The sequence below is a fragment of the Rhinolophus sinicus genome, linkage group LG10 (genome assembly GCF_036562045.2).
Source record: "Rhinolophus sinicus isolate RSC01 linkage group LG10, ASM3656204v1, whole genome shotgun sequence".
Taxonomy (NCBI): domain Eukaryota; kingdom Metazoa; phylum Chordata; class Mammalia; order Chiroptera; family Rhinolophidae; genus Rhinolophus; species Rhinolophus sinicus.
In genome coordinates this window covers 89863472-89890263 of record NC_133759.1, presented here as the reverse complement: position 1 = coordinate 89890263, position 26792 = coordinate 89863472, and the positions used below count along the sequence as shown (strand labels likewise).

Below are 26792 nucleotides of genomic sequence, written 5' to 3'. Positions count from 1 at the left end.
CTGCCTGCCACCCCCTCTCTCTCTTCCTTCCTCTGCTTCATTCCATTCTATCAGCCTGAACCCCTAATCTATATCTTTAACTTTATATATGTATAGCAAACATCAAAAATGGAACATAAAAGGACAAGATAAAAAAAATTTAGAAACTTGTAATATTCTCATCCTGCACCCCAATGGCGTCTCATGCCCAGTACCCCATTTTGGCAACCACTGCCCTAATAATGATGGCTGTGGTAATAGAAGCCATCACTTATTAAACATTTAATCTGTACCTGACCATGCTAAATATTTTACCTGCCTTACTCCATTGATTTTCACAAAAACTTAATTACATTGTAATTTCGAAGGTGAAGAAACCAAGTCAGAGAGAAATGACATAACTCACCCAGGGACACGAACTAGGAATTTGCAGTGTCAGAATTTGAACTCAGGCTGTGACTGTAAACCCTGCATTCTTTCTTACGATGGCACCCTGCCTTTCTTGTAAATGTTTGGGCTTATCACATAAAAGCTACCATTTATTGCATTTTTGCTGTGTGCCCAGCACTGTGCTCAGGACTCTTCATCCATTATTTTGTTTCTCAATATGTGGAGGTAATTTTTTATAAGCATTTTGCAGAGGTGGAAATTGAGATTCAGTTTAGGTAATGTATTTAAATCACAAATTGATTGAGGGGCAGAGCCGTGACTCGCAGCCGGACCTGACCTCAAAGCCCATGCCTTTTGCGTGACTTGGACAAGACCTTCCCCTATAGCTCTTGGTTTCCTCAACTCTGCAGTTGGGCAGCAACCAGCCACAGGTCCTGCCATCTCTGGTATGTTCTCTACCCCAGAGCGTTCCTCCTAGAGTCAGTCCTGATCTACCAAAGGGAAATGAAAGAAATACGATTGCTTGTAGGCTAAAGGACTAAGGCAGGGGGTGGCCACAGCAGCACAAAGCCCCCAGACGACTCTACCCTTGAATGGATTTCTGGAATCATCAGCTCCAATGAGCCCTCATGGATAGCCAGGTCAGAATAGATTCTGGGAACCCTGAATGGCCGCTCAGGTCTACAGTGACCATACTTGCCAGTCTTGAGAAGCTGTTTCAACTAGGATGATAAAACGTGCATACTGGGGCTGGGGCGGGGCGCTAGAGAGGAATCCTGTGACCTGGGGGAGAACCCTCCTAGGACTGATGTTCTGAGGTTTTTCTGTGAAAATCTCTGGTTGAAATCTATAAAAGCCTTTCACGAGACCCACTCTGGATTTTTTCAGAGAGTGATAATATCCCCATTTTACAGAAGAAACTGAGGTCCAGAGAGAGAGAACCTGGCTTATCTGAGGTTACAGGCAGATTGGGAACTGGAACCTGGGACTTACCGTATGGCCTCTTCCTAACGTCCCATTGCAGCCAGGGCCCATGGTTCTGTGGGGCCTTATCATGACCTGGCAGTGGGAAGCAGAGATATTGGCCATTGTCTGGGTCTTGGCATGTCATTTATTGTCCCTGAGTTACCTTTACCCTGTCTAGAAAATGAGGGGCTTGGAGTAGTGGCTCCTTAAGGGTCCTCTGGGTCTGAAACATTGAATTTAAAAACATTTATTCAGCCAGGTTGGGAGGTATGATCTGGGTTGTTCTGGGAAGAATCAGAGCCTCTTATAAAGCCAGGGTAGACGGTGCCTCTGTCCCTGAGTCCTCAGAGGAGGAGCTCCTGGAGATTGGGCCCCTGAACTGCAGTCTGAACATCTGGTTCTAGAAGAAGCTTGCTTTCCACACACACACAAGACGTACACGCTCGCATGAGTCACACATAAATGACTCTCAGAGCCGAGTGTCTTTTCCCAAAGACTTAGAGGCCTCTCCTGTGAGCTGGCTCTCCTTGGAAAGGGGCTCTTGTCCAGATGGGCCTGTGCTGCAGCCAGCAACTGAAGTTTCCATTAACAGGGCCAAAGGAAAATGCTTCGAGGCTGGAGGTGCAAGTGACAGGCCTCGGCCCTACCTCCCTGTCTCAGCCGACTTCCTGGACCTCGTTATTCCCTCTGCTGGGCTAGTTTCTCTGCTGGCCTCGGGGCTCCCTCATCCTCTGCCCACTCCATCCCCCAGGTCTGGGGAAACCCAGAGCTGGCTCCTGCCCAGACTCTGGGGTAACTGTGGGCCCCATCTCTGAGGAATAGGGGGGGTGTTGGGTTCCATTTCCTGGTGAGAGCTGCACATTTGTACCAAGAGGCCCCTGGTTGTCAGGGAAACAGCAGAGCAGTTGCAAGCAGATCTCTGTCCTCTGCTCTTTACTCTCAATCCCGTTTCATGTCTGTCTGATGATTGTAGTTTGGGGGACTTGTAATCAGGCAGTGGGGACCCATGGGCAAACATGACAAAGCCTGTCCTCAGAACTACCCACTCGTACAGTGAATGCCACCACTTACCGAGAACAGAGATCTCTGCCTAGCCTCATGTGCTCTGCTCTTGACCAAAGGTTTGTCTCATCTTCCAACAACGCTACGAGGCAGGAAAGGGAAAGCCCTAAGTTTTGTATTTGGGATGACCTTGAACTCAAAGATGAGCAATATGCCCAAGGTCACATAGCTAATAAGTGACAAAAATGGACTTGAATCCAGGTATGTCTGTCTAACTCCAAAACCTGTGCTCCCCCTATGGTTTCCAGTGACCCCAAAGTGAGCACAGGGTTATGGACCAAGGTCAGGGGCTACTTTCCCCTAAATGTTTTTTTTTTTTTTTTTTTTTTTTTCGGTGGGGTTGATGTGGAAAACTGGAAAGCACTGAGCTGAAATGTCTCCTTGGTGTCTCCCCCTCTCTTCTGGTTCAGCACCTCGTATGTCTTACTAAATATTAGTCTAATAGACTTGGGGTTTTGTACTTTTAAAAAGTAACATAGACAGGGTTAAAAAAAATACCAGTTTCATAAAATGGAAAGCACCGGTCCTCATTTCTCCATCTGTCATCCTGAGAAGATTGCTTCACTTGCATCTTTGCCTTCCTGCCGAGGGTGCTCATGAGCCCAGCCACCTCTCCCTTCTCTTCCCTTTTCCAAACCAGTTACATCCCTTCTTTCATTGCTTTTTAGGTCAGATATCTTGGTTTCTTCCTCCTTCACTGTCGACTTTGTCCCCTGCCATCCCCTTCAGTGAGATTGTGTGTCCTATTTGTTCAATCACCACCTCCCTGTGACTTTTCTGTCCCATTAAAGAAAATTCCAAAATCTTCCCAGTGACCTCAGGTACTGGCTCCCAGTGTCACTGCCCCCATTGCCTGTTGCCATGTCAGCCACACTGAGCCCCTTGACTGCACTGCCCCAGGTAGCCACGTGGTCCGTGAGACCCTCCGACCCCTCGCTCTGCCTGGGACTGCACCCCTTGTCACTCCTTCCTGACCAAGCTTCATCTTTTCTCCCTAGTTTTTATCGTAGACTTTTGTTATTCTTCTCCGTTACAGAGTAAGCTCCAGAAAAGCAGGGTTTTATGTACTCTTTTATCTAGTGCTGTATCCTCAGTACCTAGTGCAGTGCCTTCTCGGAGCAGAGGCTGAAGACGTGTTTATTGACATGTACAGGAACCATAACCCTTCAGATATTTGCAACAGGGGACGAGGAGCCCCTTGAGTTTTCTCATCTGCAGGGCGCTAAGCCCTGGGTTCTAGAACTGTTCTCAGTGACGTGGAAAGAGCACACATGGTGCAGGTCGCATGGACCCTGGAATTGCGACTTCGCTGAATTCAGTTTTAAGTTGTGTGACTTTGGGCAGATTATTTCACCTAGCTAACCCCTGCCCCCACCTTCAGTTTTCTCCTCTGTCAAATGGGGATCTGATGCCGGGAAGGATTGCTGTGAGCCTTAAGTGAGATGTATCTGAGAAAGTGCCCTCCACAGCCTGGGGGAATCGTGCGGTCACTGGTCGTGACCCTTCTCCCTCTGGGTTCCGAGTCCCTTTCCCACGCTGGTGTGAGTGTCTGGACACTGACTAGTCTGTCCATCATCCTCTGAAAAATGCATGCGGCCCTGACTCAGGTCTTTGGGTATCATTCAACCTGAAGGGCTGGAGGCAGCTGGAAAAGAACAGGGGGAGTATACTCTCCCTTGGGAGGAAGGGAGGGTGAGGAAGTTTGGGGGAAAGAATGGAGGAGAGGGGAGTCTCATGGGGTCTCTTTCTTCTCCATAGTGTTTTCTGCACAACCTGAGACCATGGCCAAACAAGCACAGGTAAGGAGTCTCTCCCCTCCCAAAGGCTGTGCTCTGCCTTCTCTGGGCCTGGGCTCGTCCTAGGCCTGCTGCACTGAGCCCTGGAACCTTCTCGAAAGGAACAGGAGAGATTCTCAGGCTTTCCTTGCTCCTGTTACAAGTCACACGTCTTTCAGATGTGAGTAACCCATGGCAACACACAACATCCAGAGCAGTAAAGGATGGGTATTGGCTCACATGACTGAGAAGCCCAGAGCTTCAGGTCTGGCTGGATCTAGGGGCTCAAATGATAAGGTCTGGATTCTGCCTCTGAACTGGGCTTCCTCTGGGTGGCTGTGTTCTTGGGCAGGTTCTTCCCTGATTTGGCACACTGGTCACCAGCAGCTCCAGGCTTCCCTTCCACTTCCTGGGGAGCCTATAGGAAACAACAAAATTTATTTCCCATGATTCCAGGGAAAGTCAGGTTTGGTTCTCATTAGCTGAGCCTGGGAAACTTGGATCCAGGTGGTGGAGTTGGTCCCATCTGAACTGTATGGCCCAAGAGTGGTTTCTCCAGGAAGGGAGACAGATACTGCAGAGGCAAAAGCAATAGAAGGTCCTCTCTGCTCTGGAGATGTGGTCACAGCAAAGATGGGAGCAAAAAGGGAGAATAAAACTAAGGGACACCTGCCTTGGCCCCTTTTACCCTCCCACTTCAGTCACAGAGCTACTGGCCACAGATATAATGCAAGAGCTGTGTGATCTTGAGTAAGTTCTTTACCCTCTTGGGCCTCGATTTCCATTACGAGGTGGTTGAGCTCAGGGAAAACTAAACTTGGTCCCTGACTTCATGACCTGCCACCCAGTGAAGAGCGCCTTAAGGATGCCTATTGACAGTTTTGAAGAGCATAGCGTGTCATGTGAAACAGGAGGAGTACACGGCAGCATCTTAGCCACGGCCTCCCTCTCAGCCTCTGAGAAGCGTACTTTGCACAAGTGGCCTCTGACCAGGACGAGAGAGTGTTGGTGGTTATGGGCAAAGAGCCAAGGCAGACTTTTGCTGTTCCCCATTTCCCATATGGTGTCACCCCCGAGCTACTTCCTGAGCGGCATTTGCACTGCAGGGTTCTAGGTGCCTGAAGTGGACAGATCAGGCCCTGGGAGGTCAGAGGGACGAGAACCCAGGGCATAGTTCTTTGGACTCCTGGTGCAGTTCTCCCACACCACGCTGTCTGCCTGGCTCACGCGTGGTTTCTTGCTGCCATGGGCCAGGGGCCGGTGCACACCCGGCAAGCAGAAGTCCCAGGGTGGCAGTGCCTTAGGTGTCCTTGGTTCCCTGAGGGGAGTTGGAAGCCCCATGCACGCTGCTGATGCGCTGGTGGGGGCAGTAAAAGAGCTCTGGGAGCACGCAGGTGGAGGGAACAGGAAAGCTGCCTGGAGGAGCTGCTTGGAAAGAGCAAGAGGCTGAGATGGTTTAGGTAGAGGCGATGCTGGAACAAAAGGCCAGTGCGGAGGGGATGCAGTGTATTCAGGCCGTACCAGCAACTTGGCTTGCTTGCAGTGCAAGGGCTTGTTGAGGGGAGGAGGAGGCAGAAGACACTACTAGAGAAGTGTGAGAAAGGATTTCCTTCCACCGAGCTGAAATATGTGTCCACTATTCCCAATTATTAGCACCCCGGTTCCCTTCTCAACACACACCACACGTGTACAGAATGAGCCACTCACCCTCTTCTCTTGTCCGGATCACCCCCAATTACTTCTACTGTGATAATTAATTGTGCTATTCTCCCTTTCCTTCCTTTCAAAAGAAGGGAACTTGAAGCCCAAAGATGTGAAGAAATAGTGTAGTGTCATAGAAAGGTCCTGGCAGCATGGCTCTGTGGCCTCAGTGTCTCAGGGATGTCTGGGTTTGACTGAACATGGAGATGGGCATACGGACACTTTGAGGACAGAGCAAGAGGGGCAGGTGCCAGTGCTTGGGGCTCCAGGAGCTGCAGAGATGAGGCTGGCGTCAGGGATGATGAAGGCAGCTCTCAGGTGGAAGAGCTCTGGCCAGCAGCCTTCTCTCTGGGTGATGTCGCTTCTGCTCCCGAGAGGCCTTGGGACTCCTCTCGAGCAGCAGCCTGGATGGGGCCCAAGACCACAGAGCCCCAGGGTCTAGGCTGCTCACCAGCTGGCATCGGGACCTGTTGAATATTTCAAGGTGGAAAGTCCCTTTGCCTCTGCTTGCCCCTCCCCTCGGTCATGAGTACCTGAAGCCAGGAACCTGTCTGCTAGAGGAGGAGACATAGGGACAGCTAGCTGCAATGGTGGCACTTGGCGATGCAGAATTCACCAAGTTGGTGTGAGAATGACTGATGGTAGGACACCTGGGCCTGGGATTTGAAGGATTGTCTATGTGTGTCTAAAATGTGACCAGTGCTGAGTCCCTGTGTCTTCCTCTTCTGGTGGCTGTGATCCTGAAGGGTCCTAAGTTAACTAGTCTGGCAGGCAGCCCCCCTGAAAGGTTTTATTGTTCCTGTGCAAAGACCCACGTGGGAGACCGGCCCTGCTGCTCTCTAAGCTTATCAGCCTGTCTCTAAGGGAAAGTGTTGATCAAGCTGTGTGTGTCGGTCATTAGACCTCCCTTCCCCCAGGATGGCATTGCCTCATCTTTCAACCCTTTCAACCGCAGTCCCTTCCCGAGACACGTAGTGTGTGAGGAGGGAGCAGGGTGACGATGGAGGAACAGCAACAGGAGAGGCTCGTCAGCTCTCTGTCACTGCTGAGACCTTTGCCCTTCAGCCTGGGGACACACTTCCACCTTCTCTTCTCTTCATTCCCTCCTGGCAATTTGCACTCCCATGATCTTGGCAACTTTGGGCATCTGCACTGAGTGCTGAAGTATCTGGGTTCGCAGTCTGTGAATGCAGTTTGCTTGCTCTCGCCTCCAGGCCTTTGCCATGCTGTTTCCTCTGCGTGAAGCCTTTTGCCTCCCCTTTACGAGGAAACCTTCAACCTGCTCAGAATATATTCAGTCAGCCATTCTCGCACCCATTCATCTAGGAAGCACATCTTTACTGAGTGCCTAGTTGTGCCAAGCCCTGTGCTAGGTGCTAGGAATACATCCATGAGCCGGACAGACACTCTTAAAGCTTTCTGGAGGGAGTATCTCTTTTCTGGTCCAGGAATTTGGTATCTTTCCTTCTCTGCCCAGGGCTGTGATCGGGTTACGAGGAATTGACCAGTGGCGGGAAGGGGACCGTGTCCCTTTCTGGTCACCCGCCCAGTCAGAACTTTAAATAGCAACCCTGCGCCCACGCATGCATACCTCTGAGGAGCCAGCAACTGCAGACATAAATCAAAGAGCATCCAAACGCCTGGCCAGGTCCCACAGTGAGGGCACTGGAAGACGTGGGAGGTGGTGGGAGGCTCGTTTTGGCCTATCCACTTCTGCCTCCTGTAAAGCATCGTTTATGTGGTCCATCCCCACCCCTTCCATGAAGCCTTTCCTGGTTCCCTCCCCCAGCTGGACTCAGCCTCCTCTGTTTCCCCACGTTACTTTGCCTCTGTCTTAGGGTATTTACTACAAGTTTGATGCTAATATGTATGCTCGTCTCTCTCCTCCACTGAGTCAGAAGGTCATGAAAGACATTGTCAGGGCTTCTTTCTCTCTGAATCTTTAGCCCAAAGCATCGGGCCTGGCACCGGCTGAGTGCCCTGTGCCCAAGCCTTGCGCTCAGAGCCTGGAGCCCTGGCATGCTCAGTTCTCCCAGCCCTCGCGGCCCTCCTGGACCCCACGCTTCCCAGGGCCGTGTAGCTGACCACATCTGACTTCTCTGTGAACCAGCCCATTGTGCATTCAGGTTCGATGTGTAAGATCCTTTGGCTCTGCCTTTCCACCCCTTCACCTCGAGGATCCAGCCAGCTTATCTTCAGATGCCAGTTTGCGGCTCAGTTTACTGGGCTCAGAGGGGCGACACTTTGCCTTGGCGTTGATTCTGAGGGTGGCTGTGGGCTCCCCGGGTTGAGACCCCACCGTAAGAAGCTGGCAGCTTCAGGGTTTCTGGAGAGCAGAAGCAAAGAGGCCAGAGATCTGGATTCCAGTGACGCCAGGAAGAAGCGTCCCTTTTCTGGGCTTGGCTCCTTTGTTTCTGTGATAGAGATGATCTGAAGTGGTTCCCCAAGTTGCTAAAATCATCACAATGGAGGTGAAAGGGCTTTGTAAACCAGAAAGTGCCACACAAACATGAGGGGCTCTTGTTACTGTTCTAGGGCTCATTTCCAGCCTCTGCAGTCTGCCTGGCTTTTTATCTCTGGGTCTTGGGACAGTGCAGGGCCGAGGGCTTTGCTGAGCCACCCTCCTGTGGGGCAGTGGCACCCTCCTTGGGTCAGGTTGTGGAAGAAGGTACCAGGAGAGTCACCCTTCTCCTTGCCTAGGCTTTCTGTGGTCAGTGCCCAAGTTTAGGGGAGGGGGGCTAAGCCTGGACTCTGTCTGTGGCTATGGCTGGGAGTGTGGCCCGGGGTTGGGGCTAGGGGCCCCGTTCAGGGCCAAGGTCTACAGCTCACTTTTCTCTCTACAGGGTGCCAAGTACCGCGGTTCCATTCGTGACTTCCCAGACTTCGATCCCAACCAGGATGCTGAGGCTCTGTACACCGCCATGAAGGGCTTTGGTGGGTGCCAGCCACTGGGAGTGGGGCTGCAGGGAAAGGAGCAGGATTCACTGGGGCTGGGGCGTGTCCCCATATGTGGGCACACCCCAGAGTCCTTTTGGGGGTGGGGATGAGATTCACTTACTCATTCTTTGGTCTCCTTTTTAAAATTATATTTCACAATTGTATAATGAAATATTCCAGACCAACAAAAAAGGTTTAAAGAACAATAGAAGCTTCACCCACAGACGTGCGACCGCACTTGAGAAACAGCACTTGCTTTCTTATAGAGTTGGGACCTCCTTGGGAGGTCTTCTTGCTGACAATACCAACCCTGCCTTTTTTCGCGGGGGTAACCATTACCCTGAATTTGGTGCTTGTTATTCTCTTTCATTTTCCTTGTTGAAAGAACCCAGTCCTGGGTGTTAGGACACCTGGGTTTTCCTAAGCCAGGCTCCTTGTGAGACCTTGAGTGAGTCCTTGCCCCCCTCTGGGCCTCCGTTTCCTTGTTTGTGTGATGAGCTGAATGACAGGCCCTCTGTGCTCAGATACTGTGGGTGCTGTCATCCCTCTCAGTGGGGGCTTAACAGATCCTCATAGATGCTTGTCCCCCCTGCCCCCCATACCACTGCCTCAGGAGCAGAAGGCTCATGGCGGGGACTGCAGGGAGCAGCCCTGGTGGGCTTCCTGGAGGCAGGTTGGTGTAGGATGACGGGTACCCTCCCCTCTTCTAGGCAGTGACAAGGAGGCCATACTGGAGCTGATCACTTCCCGGAGCAACAGGCAGAGGCAGGAGATCTGCCAGAGCTATAAGTCCCTCTATGGCAAGGTAACCATGGCAACCAAAGGGGGGCGGTGAGGGGTCAGGAATGATTTTGTTCACCTGTGTGTTCATTCAGGGTCTTTCCTGGGTATCTTACTCCAGGTCAGCCTCGGTGCTGGCACTTCTGCCCTCCTTTTCTCTTCAGTCAGGGACCATTCAGCCACAAATGCCTAGAGCCCTTGCTGTGGTCTGGGTGTTAGGGCTGTGCCGTGAGTAAGACCTGTGAGGTGTCAACCCTGTGGACTCACAGGTAGTGGGAGAGACACAAGTAAACAAGTAAACAGCCGTGGGGAAGAGGCAGGACGCCGTGGACTTGAACCCTGCACTGCCATTTTCTAGCTGTGTGACTTTGGGCGAGTTACCCGATGTCTCTCAGCCTGTGTCTTAGGGCTGATGACAGCACCTACCTCCAAGAGTGACCATTAAATGAGATTACTTAGCCCAGTGCCTGTACAGAGTGTAATGCTCATTAAATGTAATTCTTATCATTATAACTGCTCTTCCCCTCCCCCTCCCCCTCCCCCTCCTCCTCCTCCTCCTCCTCCTCCTCCTCCTCCTCCTCTTCCCCCACCCCCATCCCGCAGGACCTCATTGCCGACTTGAAGTATGAGCTGACAGGGAAGTTTGAACGACTGATTGTGGGTCTGATGAGGCCGCCTGCCTACTGTGATGCCAAAGAAATTAAAGACGCCATCTCGGTAAGAAGCGTGGGTCTGTCTGTGTGTGTGTTGGGGGTGGCGGTGTGAGGAAGGGAAAGATTCTGGCCTCTACAGCGAGTATTCAGGATGTAACCTGCTTTCGAGAGGCAGACCCTATCTGCCCAGACCCTATCCCAGAGGGGCACCACAGTCTCCTGTGGTGGGACAGACGTCGGTGGGACAGACGTCGGTGTGAGGCAGAGCCTGTGAAAGGGAGCCCTTGGCCCAGAGCCCCACACCAGTAGCTGACAGTCCTGAGGAAGCAGGATATAGGAACGTGGGGACAAATGGTGTTCAACCCCCAAAGGCCAAGGGCATAATAAAGGAGGTTAGGAGGCAGGCCCGGGCCCCGGGTGGCATAGAACGTGAGAGGACCAAGTTGGGCCCAAAAGCCTGGAGAGGATTTGGTTGATCAGAACGGGAAGGTCATTCCAAGCTAGAGGAAAAATGGCCAGAGAGCTTGGGGAGGTTCTTGAGGATATGAGGAGCAGCTCAGTTGGTGGAGATAGAAGGTCACTCCCTAGGAAGCAGAGAGACATCAAGAACCCTTAAGTGTATCTCGGACTTTACAGTTTACAATGTGCCGTGATCTTTGCCTCAGGTGAGCTATTGAACATGAATTCATTTAATAAACTGATCAACTTAGCAATGTGAGAGACTATTACCCTTTCAATCTCCCTGTGAATTTGGCAAAGCAAGTAGTAGCCTCTCCATTTTACAGATGAGAAAACTGAGGCCCAGAAAGATAGTTTCTTAATAAGATGTCACAAAGCAAGCTGCAGGCAGAGGTGGGACTAGAACCTATGTCTTTTGATTCTCAGGGAAGCAGCTCCCAATCGGTGCCTACACGCCGTAGGAGTACCTAAGTGCTGGGGTTGTATAGCCCTGGCCACTCCAGGATCCTAACCCGTGACTGATGGCCTCCCATCCTGGCCTTTTTTTTTTTTTTTTTAAGATTTTATTGGGGAAGAGGAACAGGACTTTTTTATTGGGGAACAGTGTGAACGTCCAGGACTTTTTTCCAAGTCAAGTTGTTGTCCTTTCAATCTTAGTTGTGGAGGGTGCTGTTCAGCTTCAAGTTGTTGTCCTTTCAGTCTTAGTTGTGGAGGGCACAGCTCAGCTGTAGGTCCAGTTGCCGTTGCTAGTTGCAGGGGGACGCAGCCCACCCTCCCTTGCGGGAGTCGAACCGGCAACCTTGTGGTTGACAGGATGCACTCCAACCAACTGAGCCATCCGGGAGCTCAGCGGCAGCTCAGCTCAAGGTGCCATCCTGGCCTTTGACTCATGTGTCCATTCTCTTCTCCCAGGGCATTGGCACCGATGAGAAGTGCCTCATTGAGATCTTGGCTTCCCGGACCAATGAGCAGATGCACCAGCTGGTAGCAGCATACAAAGATGGTGAGATAAGCAGGAGGGACCATTCAGGATTTCAGATAGGAAATGAGGGTGATTGCAAGGATGGAGATCCTAAGATCTGATTCAGCCACCTTTGCTCCTTCCCTCTGATCTGTCCATCCAATAAGTACCTGCTCTGTGCTGGGCACTGTACTAGGTTCTCAGGATCGGCAAAACCCATGTAAACCCTGCCTCCCAGAGCTTATAGACTAATGAGATAGTGAGGGATATAGACCATAAACAGGTAAATACGATGATGACATGTGGTTGTGTTATAAAGGAAACAAACAAGATGAAAAGAATCTGACTTTAACAGGGGAGGGCCTGCTTCAGACAGGTGGTCAAGGAAAGTCTGTCTGGGGAGGAAATGAGAAGGAGCCATTTGTGTAAAGAGTGGGGAGAAGATCCTGGCAGGCAGAGGGAATGGCAAGTCCAAAGGGCCTGGAGCAGAAATGAGCCTCGGAGCCCGTGTGAGGCAGGAGTGGTGGAGGGTAGGGCAGGAACACACAGGGCCTTGTAGGCCAAGACAAAGGGGTGATGCTTTATTATTCTAAGTCCAGTGGGAAGCAGGGGAGCCCATGATCAGATATGGGCTTTAAGTTGATCAGCCTTGTTGTTGTGGATTGGAGAAGGAGTGAGAGCAGAAGCAGAGGGAATAGTCAGAAGGCTGTAGCCACTGCCCAGAGTAGGATGGCACCGGTGAGAATAGAGAGAAGTAGACAGATTCCATCACATCGTGTCATGGGTCAGTATAAATAACTGAAAATACGCCCTGGGTGTTGCCATGGCCATCATGGAGAGCTGGGCTTGGGGATTTGTATCCAGTATCTGATCATTTGGGGGCAGCAGGGACCTTTATCCTGGATCTCCGGGGTCTCCTGAGGATGGGACTAGAGCTTCTGTTCCTTCCCTGCAGCCTATGAGCGAGACCTGGAGGCTGACATCATTGGCGACACCTCCGGCCACTTCCAGAAGATGCTGGTGGTCCTGCTCCAGGTTGGTCTACCCTGGGGCCCTCCCCTGAGCTCCCTACCCGAGTGCAGGCAGAGAGCCGCAGGTACCTCCCTGTACCCCCAGGCAGGGTGGCCTGTGAGGGACTCCTTGGTGTCTCTTTGGGTATAAAATTCTCCTCCTATGCTGTGGCCAAGCCCTTTCCCTCTGCCCATTTTATCCTTGATCTTGAGATGGTTTCTCTCTGGCTCCCTTGGGTGTCGAGTTTGATTGTCCAGGGGTCTGTTTTGTTCCCCCTGATTTGCACAGGCAGGTGACTTACATTTCCATGTGCACACACCCTTCTGTCTTGGGACCAGGAATATCCTTTCCTGTGACCTCCTTCCTGTGTCCTCTCAGGGCCTCCCTCCTGCCATTGCTTCTTTAGCCCCTGCACGTACCTGAGGCCATCAGCGGGCGCTGCCTTCATTGCACCCCTCACAGTCCAACCCCCCCACCAAGGAACACGTATAAAAGAAACCATGAAGAGGCTGCAGACTGCTGTGTCCAGCTGAACTCAACCTGCCAAGTTGGCATTTTTTCCTTTGTGTTCCCACACAGTGTGCCTAAACACACACACACACACACACACACAACCACTTTGAGTTGGTTGCTAACAATTACACATAGGGAGATTTTGCTCAAAAACCCAGATTCATGGATTCTTTCGAATAATTGAAAGTTCTGGCAATATCAGGCCTGCATTTTGCAGGACTGCAAGTGGGCTGGAAAGCAGGTCTAACCTGCTATTCACCTGTACCGTTCTGGCCTCACAGGCATTGAGATGTCGCAAGCCCAGCTCCAAGGACCAAACCTTGAGGAAGCTTTCTATGTAAATCAAGCCATCTGTTTGTTTCTTTCACTTCCTCCCCAACTTCACCCACATTTTACACCAGTTTTCTTCCTCCCATTACTATGACAATCCACGTCCTATATTAAGCAGCTGGGGAATTATCAGAAACATCCAGTGTTGGAAAGTGTGACCTTTGCCCCCATTTTCAAAGGGCATGTTCTGAAAAGAGAGTTCCAGCCTGTATCTTGGTCAAGGATGTTGCCTCCTCAACCTTTGACACCAAGTGGGCAATGACGTGGCATGGTTTATAAGCCTGCTGGCTCTGTCTTCTTAAGCTCAGTCCCAAAGAGAACCAGGGGGGTTAAGATCCTGAAATGCACAATCCAGGGGGAAGAGGAAATAAGCATAGGCTTGACCTCTGCCCGCATAACCAAGCAGCCTAGGAGGGCTGTCCCCTGCCCTCTGTGAGTGTCCTCCTCTGTCAGATGGGGCAGGCGGCCTGAGGGGAGGCAACAAAGTCCAATGGCATTTGGTGCCTTCTAGCCTGTGAGCTCAGATCTGAGGGCCCCGGTCTCAAATCCTCATTGGTGAGTTCTTTGGGTTTAGGTCTGGGAACCGCTACTAGGATGCACATTGTGCAGACTTTTGACCCCTGTAATATTGTTGGGGCACATTGTGACAGGGACCCTGTCCTCAGAGATGTTCTTGGTACAAAGCTCTGCTTTCTCTGGGAAGGACCTTGATTATTCTCAGGACTCCCCTGTGTGGTCCCAGCTCCAAGGATGAAGGGGAGGGACTATGATTCTGCACAAAATAGATGCTGCCGTCTTGATCCAGTGGCAGCTGGAAGTCAACTGCTCCTGGACATTTCTGGGCCACCATGGTTTTCCCAGCCTCCCGTCGCCACCACTGGCGTGTGGGCTTTCCCCCTGGCTCTGATATTTGAACCACATGTGTCTTGTCTCTCTGCCCAGGGAACCAGGGAGGAGGACGATGTCGTGAGCGAGGATTTGGTGCAACAGGATGTCCAGGTAAACAAGCGCCTATGACAGAGGCCCCCTAGGCACAGAGGCGAGAGGCTGGGGATCTGGGGAAGGCTGGAGGCAAAGTAATTTGCATGAAATACCAGAAATAACTGACTCAGCCATCATTTATATAGCGCTTTGTTTATATTATCTTTCAAAGGTACACAGGATATTTAAAGTTGGTGAGATGTATTTTGGAGCTTTTATCATTTATTCATTCAGTTAATTAATATTTATTGAACACCTACTATGTGCTAGGCACTCTGCCACACGTTGGAGAACTGTCTCAACAAAATCAGACAGTACTGGGAGAGACAGACATATATTAATCATAGAAACACCTTCTCCCTGGATATACTGTACATTCCAGATGTTTTGAGCCCCACTATGTGCCAGTAACATTGCAGGGGTGGATATAGAGAATGTTAAGATACAGTCCCTGTCCTGAAGGAGCCCATGCCATAGTGGAGAGATAGGCATATACAGAAATCATTTGAATATACAGTGGATCAAAGCTATAAAGAAACAGAAAGCTATAGGAACCTAGAAGAGGGAGGAAGGGAGGGAAACAGAACTCAGCCTGGGGACATCATGAAATGCTTTGAGAACAAATGGGGCATCTACTCTGGCACTTGAGGGTTGAGTAGAACTGAGTTCCCCCAGAAAGAAAGGGTGAAAGGTATACAGTATATGAAAAGGCCCTGAGGCTACCAATTACTGGTCTGATCAGGGATCCAACATCCTTTCTGACTGGCTGGGCCAGGGAATCCTGTGTCTCGAGGTTTCCTCTTTCAGTTACGTCCTACCGCTTCCCTTTCAGGAGCTGTACGAGGCAGGGGAACTGAAATGGGGAACAGATGAAGCCCAGTTCATTTATATTTTGGGAAATCGCAGCAAGCAGCATCTTCGATTGGGTAAGCAAGCTCCAGAGAGGCCCCATAACTGCCCCTGTGGGGTTGTGCCAAAAATTCCATTCTCTTTTCCTTTCCTGCTAATAGAGCATGATAGCTACTTCGTCTGCAACCCAAACACCTGGTTTCATTAGACAGTGGTTGGTATGGTCTCTCACCAAAGTCATTAATAGGATGCTTAGCCCTTCTATCCAAGTGCCAGTCCTGTCTTCATGTTGGAGTAGGAGGTACACACAGACCCTCACAGCATATGCAGCGTGACTGCGTGGTGGCGGGTGATATGCATGACCTCCCTGCCACGTCCCAACAGACTAGCCCTGCCTTCATGTTGGCGCTCGGTCCTGGCCACTGCTCCCTCCCCTTCGCACGTCCCTGCTGTTCTCAGTGCCTTGGGGGAACTCTTGATGACCCTGTCTCTCTGTCTGACTCAGTGTTTGATGAGTATCTGAAGACCACGGGGAAGCCCATCGAAGCCAGTATCCGAGGGGAGTTGTCCGGGGACTTTGAGAAGCTCATGCTGGCTGTGGGTATGTTCTGATGTTGCATTTCCAGGGCCTCTGAGGGAGTCTGGGATTCTGGGCCAGGAACAAGGGGCCGAGAATGGAAAAGGGGAATTCTGTCGTATGGAGATGGGAAGGTGAGAACCAGATGGACAGTGAATTCTAAAGGTTTAGCCAGGGCAGCATGGCTAAGGCCGGGGAGGCAGGGAGTTGAGCCTCGGCCACTGACTTCCTCCTGCTCAGTCCTCTAGTATGTGTGGTAGGACAAGAAAGAGCAGTGGGCTGGGGGTCGGGGCTCAGAGGTCGGGAAATACTGATCAGGAGAGTGGATTTTGTGGAGCCAATACTGTGTGCCAGGCGCTGTGCTGAGTGTTTCATCTTTATAAAGGACCCGGATATGGGCACTGTCATTGTCTCTATTTCACAGAGGAGGAAACCACGTCTCACTGAGCTGCATCATTTGCCAAGGGGTGATTTTGTAATAAACTGGGGGGGTTACTCTGCATATGAGAGATGCTAGGAGCTGATTAGTCAATGGTGAAGTCAAGATTCAAACCTAGGGCTTCTCCCAAGTCTGCTGTTGACTTGGAGCAAGTCACTTATCCTGCTGGGCCTTCATTTCCTCATCCGACAAATGGGGGCAGAGGAGATAGACTGCTTGACCCAGAAGCCCTTGCAAGCCAGACATTCCAAGAGTCAGCCCGTCGGAGCCTGGGATAGATTGTGTGTGCGTGCATATTTCCTGGGAGAGGGCTACAGTCCAGGCCTCATCTTCCCGTCCAGAGCCGTCCCCCACCAACCCTATTTCCAGTCATCAGGTTCTGGCCCGCTGTGGCAGCAGGGCCCAGTGGTTCAGCCGCCAGTACCAGTATTTTTCTGGTGTAGCAGAGTCTAAAGAACACCTTTCCCAGCTCCCCTCAGATGTTGCCGCCCACCCGGCCCAGTTCCCTGTGAAACCCCAAAGGACTAGAAAGGTGAAGTGGGTCTTTGTAACACACTACTCACATTACAACAGGCCCATTTCCTGATTTCTTTATCCCCTGGGTTTGTGACAGAAGTGGGCTGTGGGTTATCAGGAGCCAGAGTTCTTCCTGGATTTGAGCTTGGAGGCCACCGAGGAATGGAAACAAAGGAGGGGTCGGGCCACAGTATCCCCTTTCCGAAGCAGCCAGACTAACTATCTCTTCCTCCCTCTTCTCAGTGAAGTGTATCCGGAGCACCTCGGAGTATTTTGCTGAAAGGCTCTTCAAAGCCATGAAGGTAATGGGCTGGGGTTGATGGGGAAGGGGACCTCTGCCCACCCCCACAAGACTGTTGGGGCTCTTACATAAGTCCTTGGCGTTCACTGGCCAAAGAGAGCCTTCAAGGGATTGGGCACAGGACCGAGTGATGGCTCTGTGTCCCACGAGAGCTCCAGAGCCTGGAATGCTTTCTGGTCACACACTTTACCCAAATACCTGCCCCGACCTCATGATTGATAAGAGGGTAAAGTGACAGCCTATACCCGATCCATCCAGCCAGATGGGTTGGAAGCCCATACTTTTAAAAAATATTAGTTAACCAGAATGTTTATATATAGTGTACATAGGTAAGTGGGAAGCACTTTGGCAATTGCTAAGAGTCGTGATACTCATCCCTGTAACGCAGCAATTCCACTCTGGGCGTGTACCGAGAACACTGCTTTCCAGTAATTTCCACGCAGACACAAAGAAACTGATGATATTTCCACAACACACAGGGTAAAGGAACGCAGTCGTTTGTTGCCAGAGGCCAGAGGCCATCCCACAGGGACAAGTGGACGGTAGCCCATCATCTGTCTTCGTGCCAGAGTGAGGGCGGGCAGCTCGGCCCTGGAGTGATGTACCAAAGTGCATGTGTTCATAACGTACTTAGCAATGTTGTCCATATTAGGAAAAAACTGAAGACACCACAGTGTCCATCAGGAGTGGCAGGAAAAATAACTTCACAGTGACATATTTACAAAGTTCCAAAACATGCAAACCTAAGCCATATATTGCTTCAAGTTACAAAGTGAGGTACCATCCGAAGGGAAGTCAAGGGCGGAAATGACAAAGAGGAGGAAGGAGGGAGATGAAAGCAGAAGGGACACACAGGATACCTCACAGGGAATGGCAATGTTTGGCTTCTTTTGTTCTTCATGTTACCTTTTTATTACAAAAATTGTATTTGCAACGAAGCTGGGGGCTCCCAGCACTGTAGCCTCCTCCCAACATCCTGTCCCCAAACCCCACCGGTTTTCCAGGGCCTGGGGACTCGGGACAACACGCTGATCCGCATCATGGTCTCCCGCAGTGAGCTGGACATGCTTGACATCCGGGAGATATTCAGGACCAAGTATGCAAAGTCCCTCTACAGCATGATCAAGGTGAGGAGCAACAGGGGACAGAGAGGGACAGAGGCACGCTGCTGAGACGAGGCTTGGGAACCACTCCCAGGAGAAAAGGAACTATTCTAGAAAGCTGCAGTCTCTGGGGAACTGCAAGAGCCCCTGCCTTGCAGCATATTCAGGGAACGTGAGGCAATTCAACCGATAAGCACGTCTGGTGGTGATTGTGAGACGTGGAGGAAGACAGGGTCCTCAAGGGGACACAAGCTGAGTCCAGGATGACGACTATTCCAAGGGCAATCTTCTGGAAGGCGTGGGGGCTGGGGGGACATTAAAGAACACAAATGAGAGTTAATTTGAGACCTCTTGGTCCTGGGTCAGTTGATGACCCTAGAGGAGGGGTGTCTAAACTTTTTTCAACGTTTTTCACCAAGGGCCATATGCGGTAAAATACACAAACAGCCGGGTCACTCACTCGAGGTGAAGTAGGTATTGCCTCACCTGGTTTATTTAAGTAAACTAAATATGTTTTTGGAATTTGCTGCGGGCCAATTAACAATGGATCGCGGACCGTAGTTGGCCCGCGGGCCGCAGTTTGGACACCCCTGCCCTAGAGTGTCCAGCCCAAGAGACTTGGTCAAGAAACAAATAGGAAGTTGGGTTTTTGTTTTTTTTTTCTCTTTTTTTTGGGTGGGGTGGGGATGAGTGGATAAAGCTTTCTGAGTTCAAGTTGTTTTCCCCAAAGTGTGTTTCTAAAGAGCAGTTTTATAGGCATCCGGTGAAAAAAGGTTCCACGGGAAAATGTTTGGAAAAAACTAGAATAAACCAAGACGAGCTGCGGGGTCTGGCTCAGCAGAGTAGTCATCATCTCTTCTTAATTCCACCTTCTGTGAAGTCATATTGGGAGCTTGAAATTGTCCTTGGGAAGTATGTATACCATGGAAGTTGGCAAATGCTACAAATCAGGGCTTTTTCTCTTTTTGTCCCAGAGAGCCAGTTGTTAAATATTTACCCACACACCACTGTTTCGTAGTCTCAGCCACCTCCAGACAGGAAGACAGGCAGGGCTGCTATGCATCAGCATAGAGCCTTCCCCCATTTGGGGCTCTCCAGAACCTTCTCTCGTCTGAGAGGACCCCAAAGTTTGGTAAGCGGTAACCTTTCTCTCTTTCCTTCACCTCAGAATGACACCTCTGGCGAGTACAAGAAGGCTCTGCTGAAGCTGTGTGGGGGAGATGATGAGTAAGTGGCTTGTTCGTCCCGGGGGAGTGGCCTTGGGGGGTGGCAGGCCAGGACTCTCCTGGTCCTCATCCTGATGGACGGATGGATTAGATGAGCTTGGGGATTCCTTGGAGCCAGGAGCACCACGCAGGGGAAAGTCTGAGTGTGTGTGTCAACATGAATGTGGTCTCCTGTACATGGAGATGTCTGCTCTTGTGAACTTGGAAAGTCACTCTAGGAGTGTGGACCAGGAATCGGAATTTGAGGGGCCAGGTCCTGCTCCTTCAGAGCTGCTTCTCAGTTTCGTCATGGAAAAAATACAGACGCCTGCTCTCTCTACTCATTTATTCAGTATATTTGTACTAAGTACCTTCGTGGGGGAAGCAGCTGATGACGCTTGCAACCTAGCAAGCCATTCAGACCCGGGCGCACATACGGGGCAGTCCTGTGATGGGGGAGGATACACGTGCTTATGAAAGCACGTGTAGGTGTGCAACCCAGACTGGGGGAAGCTCCCGGGGATCACGACACTGAGACCCGGCGAGGAAAGGGAAAAGGAGGAAGGGGTGAAGACAGGCTCTAGAGGAGAGTGTTTGGGGTGAGGAAAGGCCTAGAGATTGGAGGGCACAGCCTGGTTCATTTTTATAACTGAGGTCATACTCTGGTAGATGCTGGAAACATCTATGAGGCCGAGAGCAGAGCAGGGCCTGGGGGCCTCTTCCTGGCATATGAACCTCTACTTGGGGTAATGAGAGCCATTGAAGAGATTAAATTGGGGCATGACTTGACCAGATTTGTGTGCTAGGAAGGGAACGGTAGGTACTGAGATTTCCCTTCTGGGGGGTGTATAAGGATCCAGTGAAGTAAGGGCTATGAGAACCTCCTGTTACCCTTTGGTCAGTGCCATAGGGGCTGATTCAGTTCTGCAGACATTTACTGAGCACCTGATACACCCAGGTGCTTTGCAGGAGGAGCTGTAGAGATGATGAGGCCATAAGCGGGTCATTAACTTGTTTGAGGGAGAGACTTGAATAGAAATCACTCAAATTATAAGGAAGAAAGGGGAGGTTGAAGGATTGGAGAAAGGGACTGGGGGCCAGGAAGGCAGAGCCAGCATCGTAGGGGGTCTCAAGAGAGGGTAGAAGGTTCTCAGAAATGAAGTAAGGGCTCTGTTAAATGGATGAGGCATAAGCTGTGGAGAAGATAGATGGATTTAAAGAAAGTGTGTGTGTGTGTGTGTGTGTGTGTGTGTGTGTGGTATGTGTTGTACGTATGGAGTGTCACCTATGATGACATGCCCTCCTGTCCTCCCCCACACCCCCTCCATTCCAGTGCTGCTGGCCAGTTCTTCCCGGAGGCAGCGCAGGTGGCCTATCAGATGTGGGAGCTTAGTGCAGTGGCCCGAGTAGAGGTCAGACCCTCCCCACCTCCTGCTTGACCTCTTGACCACTGGCTTCCACTCCTGCTCTCACGTTCCTGCTCTTCTGGTTGGCACCCAGCTGCCCCCTGGTGGCCAACCTGAGACATTGGTTCTCACATCTGAAGCTTCCTTTTCCTCTTGGAGGGATGAATGGGTGGGCGGGCACCTCTGGGGTGGGCATCTGCTTCCCGCCTTAACTTCTAACATGCTGGGAAGGTTCTGGCCCACTAACTACTAACAGTGCTTGCTGAACCTGGCTGGTTCCATGGAGGGGCCTATCCCATCCTGGGCCTCCCAGTTGGACCTAGGAGGTGTGAAAGCTAAGAACAGATGGGCCCCTCTGGATGCACTAGAAGATTCACAATTGTCCTGACCATCCTCAGACCCAGGCTCCACAAAGGGCGATGATGGAAGTTTTCACAGAAGTGCTTGGGGCAAACCATTCCAGGGATCAGTAGCATGTGGTCCACACAAAAAAATATTTGGAACATTGGATTCCCTGGTACACACTTGCAGTGCCACCTTAGGCAGGTCCCCACCAGTCTCTGAGCGTCTGTCTCCATCTTTAAAATGAGGCTGTTAGACATGGCAGTCTCGGTGCCCTTGAAGGACTCTTGAGCTCTGATGTTCTAGGACAATGTTTCCCAAATTTTAAGGTAAGAACTGTCATTGCAGTTGATCTTGGGTTATCTGAGAAATGGCTTTAGTTTGGGGGACGGGGTCCTCCAGGGCATTAGACAACCCTGAACCTGACATGGTGAGAAAGCTACTCCTTTTTGACATCTGCAATCTTTATGTCAAAGAGAAGGTCTCATTTTAGTGCCACATCTCTGCCACACTTGCTGATTTTCCTTTTTCACAGAGAGAGCTGAGAGAGCCAACTTCAAGTTCAGAGTTCTTGCTTTTGGCCAAAATGGCATCTCAGTTAAATGTGGTGCTACGTATTTACAATATGTTTTTTTGTTTATATTACATTCATTCTTATGGGTTATTGTCTGTTTATGGGACGTGATACCAACTTTCTATTCATGATAATGATATAAAATTATTTGCATTCTTTAATTCATTTAACAAATATTTTTTGAGTGCTTACTCCATCAGGCACTATGGTAGGATACGTCAAAGAACAAAATGGACCAAAGCCTTGACCTTTGGAAGTATTTAAATATACTTCAAAATGGAAGCATTTACATAAAACACAAAAGAGGTTGCGTTTAAGTAAAAATATTAAGAAGCAGCATAGGATGTATGCAAATATGGGAAATGTTATGAAGAAGTGACTGTAATTTGAGAAATCTTGTTCTGGTATTCTAGAACATTCCTGTTGCCTTTTCAGGGGTGATGGCTCTTTAAGAGGCAGAAGGGCCTTGGGAACAGGGCAGGATTCTGGGGGCCTGGGGGGGCCCCAGTGGAGCTAGGTCAGAGCCGACTCCTGGGGCAGGAGCCCGGCCACTTTTCCCTTGACCAGCACTTGCCCTGATCCCAGGCCTGGCTCTGTCTATCTGTCTCTCCCTTCCCTTCTCCAGCTCTAGGTCAAGGCTCTGTCTGCTATGGCTTCACCCCCGCCTCTGTCCCCCCAAGCTGCTTTGTTTGGGGCTCATGGGCAAAGCCTCCCCTCCCCCGCATGTTCCTCTCTTGGCCTGGTCCCCAGAGGGACCTCCAGACACCTGCTGAGTCTCTTTCTGCTTGTTGCAGCTGAAGGGAACTGTGTGTCCAGCCAATGACTTCAACCCTGACGCAGACGCCAAAGCACTGAGGAAAGCCATGAAGGGTCTTGGTAAGGGGGACACGAAGGGGTGGGGGGGTCTCTGGGGCTGCAGGTGTGGCAGGTTGGGCAGTGGGCTGGGCAGGGGCAAGAGGTGAGGCCTCCAGCTAGGGTCCCTGAGTCTCCACCCTCCTGAGGAGGCTCCTGTCACCCTGAGTAGGAAGGACGGGAGGGAGGGGGTTTGCGAGGAGCTTGGCCAAGGCCGTCCCAGAGACCAAGGTGTCCCCAGCCCCTTAGCAGTATTCTGCTGTAGAGGAAAGTACTGGTTCAAAAGGCCTGGGTTCTTGCCCTGGCTTTGCCACCGACTCACTGTGTAACTTTGGTCAAGTCCTTCAACCCTTCCGAGTCTCAATTTCCCCATGTGTAAAATAAGGGATGTGGATCCTGTAATCCAGGAGTCCCAATTCTCTGATGCGCGCGCCCCCTGCTGGCCACCCCCTTCCAGGCCTCCACTTGGCACCAGTGGGAAGAACTACCTGTGCGATGGATGGCCTTTCTTCCCCCATCTGTCCAACAGCACCTCCCTGGGGCCTTGGGTTAAGTCCCCTATTGTCTGGGCCTCATTTTCATTTATCTAGGGAATGATTGTATCTACTGAGCATATCTAGGACTGTAAGATGACCGGTGTAAAGATGCTTTTGAAAGACAGGGTCCTATGCCAGGTCTGAGGTTGATGGCATTAATCTGAGAGGTAGGAAGTGGTATCCTGATGCCTTCCAGAGTTAACCTGCTGTGGTTCGAGGGGCTTGGGGTCCAGCTTTCAGGGAGCTGAAGAGAAAGGACATAAGGTGCCAAATGGGACTTTTGATTGTCAGGTTGGAAGGATCCCTTAGGAACCACTCCAACCTCTTCATGTTACAGGTGTGGAAATTGAGTCCCAGAAAGGGAACAGGATTTGCTCAGCCATTGCCAAAGCCAGGACTAGAACTCAGTGGCCCTGAATCTCAACCCAGTGCTCTGTGCTCCTCCAGGGGTCTTTTTCCTTAACCAATAACACAACGGAAGTGCAGGAAGGAATCCAGGGGAAGTCAGTGGCTTGGGCCAGAGGCAGGGCTCCTGCAAGCACTGGGGAGCACATGGCTGCCTAGCCAGGCTTCTACCCTGACAAAGATAGATAGGGCCCATCAGTGGGGGCCCAGGGGAAGCCTGGCCACAGGCCTGCCTCTGAGCCGTGTGGCTTTGATGACTCAGGAACTGACGAGGACACCATCATCGACATCATCACGCACCGCAGCAACGCCCAGCGGCAGCAGATCCGGCAAACTTTCAAGTCTCACTTCGGCCGGGTAAGGGCCTCAGCCTGGGCCCTGGGCCCCACATTCATCCCCTCTGCTGAGGGAGCTCGGCCTGTCGCAGCCAGCTCTGCTCGGTTGGGCACCTGGGTCTTCATGGCGGTGGGACTCCATGTGGTCACATGTTCGGAGAATGTCTCCAGCACTGGGTTTGGGCCAGTGCCTTGTGATCAGCCACATGTGTGTGAATGGCTCGGAGAAGCTGGAGGCTCAGCTTGTGGCACGAGCAGGGATACGAGTTGTTTTCATGCAGCTTGGGGCTTCCCACAGTTCCTTCTGCACAGCGAGGCTTCAGGGCCCCGAGGCCGAGGGTCGGTCATCATTGTGTCTCAGTGGCCTATAGGTTCGGCTGGCAGATTTCCCCCAGGATGGAGGTGATGCTGCCCCCCTTCCTTCCCTATGTGCCGCCTCCAAGGAGAGAGCCGGTGTTCCTCCTGGTGGGTTTTTTCCCACCCTCTTTGGCTTCCTCGGAACAGTAGACCCAACATCAGCAAAGCAGACACAGGCCCCGCAACCCCCTGCACTCACCTGGAGCCCATTTCCTCACTTCATATCTCCTCCCTGCCCTGAGTCATATGTGGGCAGGTGTGACCTGATGTTGATGTGACCTTGGCTCTGCCCTTTGCAGGACTTGATGGCAGACCTGAAGTCTGAGCTCTCCGGAGACCTGGAGAGGCTGATTCTGGGGCTCATGATGCCACCGGCCCACTATGATGCCAAGCAGTTGAAGAAGGCCATGGAGGTACCGTATGGGCATCAAACGGGTGGGGTTCAGTCTATGTGAGTGCTGGGGGGCACATAGGTGTTTCTCCAAGCCCAGCAGGGTGGGCTGTAACTCCTTAGTAGCGCCCCTCCCACACCCAATTCAAACTGCCATGAACACAAAAGGGTAATATTGGCTCCTACACCTGAAAAGTACAGGACTTGGTCTGGTTTTAGACATGGCTGAATCCAGGGACTCAAACAATGTTATATGGACTCTTGTCTTGCCCCTATCTTGGCTCATTCTCCTCTGTTGGGCCACTTATACTTTCTAAGCCTCTGCGCCTTCAACCATCCCCACCCTTCAATCATGGGGGTGGGTCGTGAGGTCACGGCTATGAAAGGCACTGTTAACTCTGCAGACCTGACTAGAAAGAAAGGGCATTATGTCCTGACCCAGCTATTGCTGGCGCTGCTTTGCTACCCAAGGCACCAATTATACCAGGGGCGGCTCCTGTTTAGTGAGAGCATCTGGTAACCTGTCCTGGGCTAACTGTATGAGCTCAGCGACTTGTCTCATCAACCCACGAGGTTAGGCCTTTGTTTTATCCCCATTTTACAGATGAGAAAACTGAGGCTCGGAGGTTAAGTTGCTTGGTCAAAGTCACAGTGCTATGAAGTAGCAGAGCTGGAATTCAGACCACATCTGTCTGGTTCTAGAGCCTAACTTGACAACTGCAAGGGCTTTTGGCCCTTAAAGGTTTCAGAGGAGAACAGACCTTCCCTGGGCAAAGCAAATTGAGATTATCCTTTTAAAATTCCTAAACAAAAATTGAATGACTTAAAAACACAGTATTAGGAGAAGGGTGGGGCTGGACCCCGGGTCTCTGGGGTCCAGCCTTATCCTCTTCACTCTGAGGATAAGGTCCTCACCACACACCAGCTTTTAGTAAAGAGACTATTAAAGATCTCAGTCTCAATCAGGGGACCAGTTGACAAAAAACACGGGGACCAGTTGACCACTGGGCAGTAACCTCCAGGATAGAGAACATGACTCCCCTGTTTTTATCGTCATAGCCCCAGCAACTTGTACAATAACTGGTACATTACAGGTGTTTAACAGATATTTGAATCTACTAGTCAATAAATCAGTCAATATTGTCCGCTTCTCTCCTCTCCCCTAAAATGGGACCTTTGAGTAGCAGGCTCCCCAAATCAGTCTATGTATCACTCCTCACATCTAAATATAAACAAAGGTAGTATATTTTTTCCTTAAAGCACCAAGCTTTTCCTCTTCTGACAAAATGTGTTCAACCTGAGAAAATATACACAAAGCAAAAAAGAAGAAAATAGAAATCATCTGTGATCCCTCGCTCACCAAGAGACCACAGTCCCTGATACCGTGATGCCTGTCCTCTGTGCTTTTTGTGTACCTACGTGTAAATACATTCCAACATGTGTATGTACGCATATATGCATTTTCACAGGCACGTACCCATCTGCCATATATTCTTTTAAATTTTTGCTACAAAGCAATTCTCTTGGAAAGTTCTAGAAATCTTGACAGCTGGCATGTCAAGGGTGCCATGTCGGTGTGAGCAAAAAATCCAGGAAGACTTGGTGGCCTGAGCATTCGCCTCCTGGTTGGTTTCTTGGAGCAGCTGCCTCCTTGGCCTCGGCCCCTCGGGTCTCTGCGTGGGAGATGGTTCAGATCTTCTTTGCCTTGACATTCTAGGGAGCTGGCACAGATGAAAAGGCTCTCATCGAAATCCTAGCTACTCGGACCAACGCCGAAATCCAGGCCATCAACGAGGCCTACAAGGAAGGTGAGTGTGGGAAGGCCTGGGGCCCAGCACCACCAGGAGGTGGGTGTGAGAAGAGCCAGGTCCCCCAGCTTCCAACCTCACCCACAGCTCTGTCCACAGCTCTACCTTGTTTTGGTCACAAGTCTTTGATAAGCCCCTTGGGTGTGCCCAGCCCTGTTTCTAGGGAAAGCGTGCCCCAGACAGAGAGTCCCAGCCAGACAAAGGCCTGGAGGTCGAAGAGAGTTTGGCTGCGGATGAGGGGAGAGGGCATCCAGGCCACTGGAGAGGGAGGACAGCTTCGTGGGTGGGCGGCCTGTGC

General features: G+C 51.1%; 1 protein-coding gene across 2 annotated transcripts in view; it reads left to right on the top strand.

Moving 5' to 3' along the window:
- Positions 1-26792, top strand: part of ANXA6 (annexin A6) — a 45197-nt gene that overhangs the window by 5610 nt on the left and 12795 nt on the right. For both annotated transcript variants that reach the window (XM_019734380.2, XM_019734381.2), the window contains exons 2-18: positions 4156-4196; positions 8717-8807; positions 9521-9615; positions 10194-10307; positions 11615-11705; positions 12619-12698; positions 14460-14516; positions 15331-15424; positions 15853-15948; positions 17123-17181; positions 18185-18307; positions 19452-19510; positions 20822-20900; positions 22605-22686; positions 23866-23960; positions 24595-24708; positions 26404-26494. In XM_019734380.2, coding sequence (XP_019589939.1) covers positions 4179-4196; positions 8717-8807; positions 9521-9615; positions 10194-10307; positions 11615-11705; positions 12619-12698; positions 14460-14516; positions 15331-15424; positions 15853-15948; positions 17123-17181; positions 18185-18307; positions 19452-19510; positions 20822-20900; positions 22605-22686; positions 23866-23960; positions 24595-24708; positions 26404-26494 — 1438 coding nt within the window. In that variant the 5' untranslated portion in view covers positions 4156-4178. The remainder of the gene's footprint in view (positions 1-4155; positions 4197-8716; positions 8808-9520; positions 9616-10193; positions 10308-11614; positions 11706-12618; positions 12699-14459; positions 14517-15330; positions 15425-15852; positions 15949-17122; positions 17182-18184; positions 18308-19451; positions 19511-20821; positions 20901-22604; positions 22687-23865; positions 23961-24594; positions 24709-26403; positions 26495-26792) is intronic.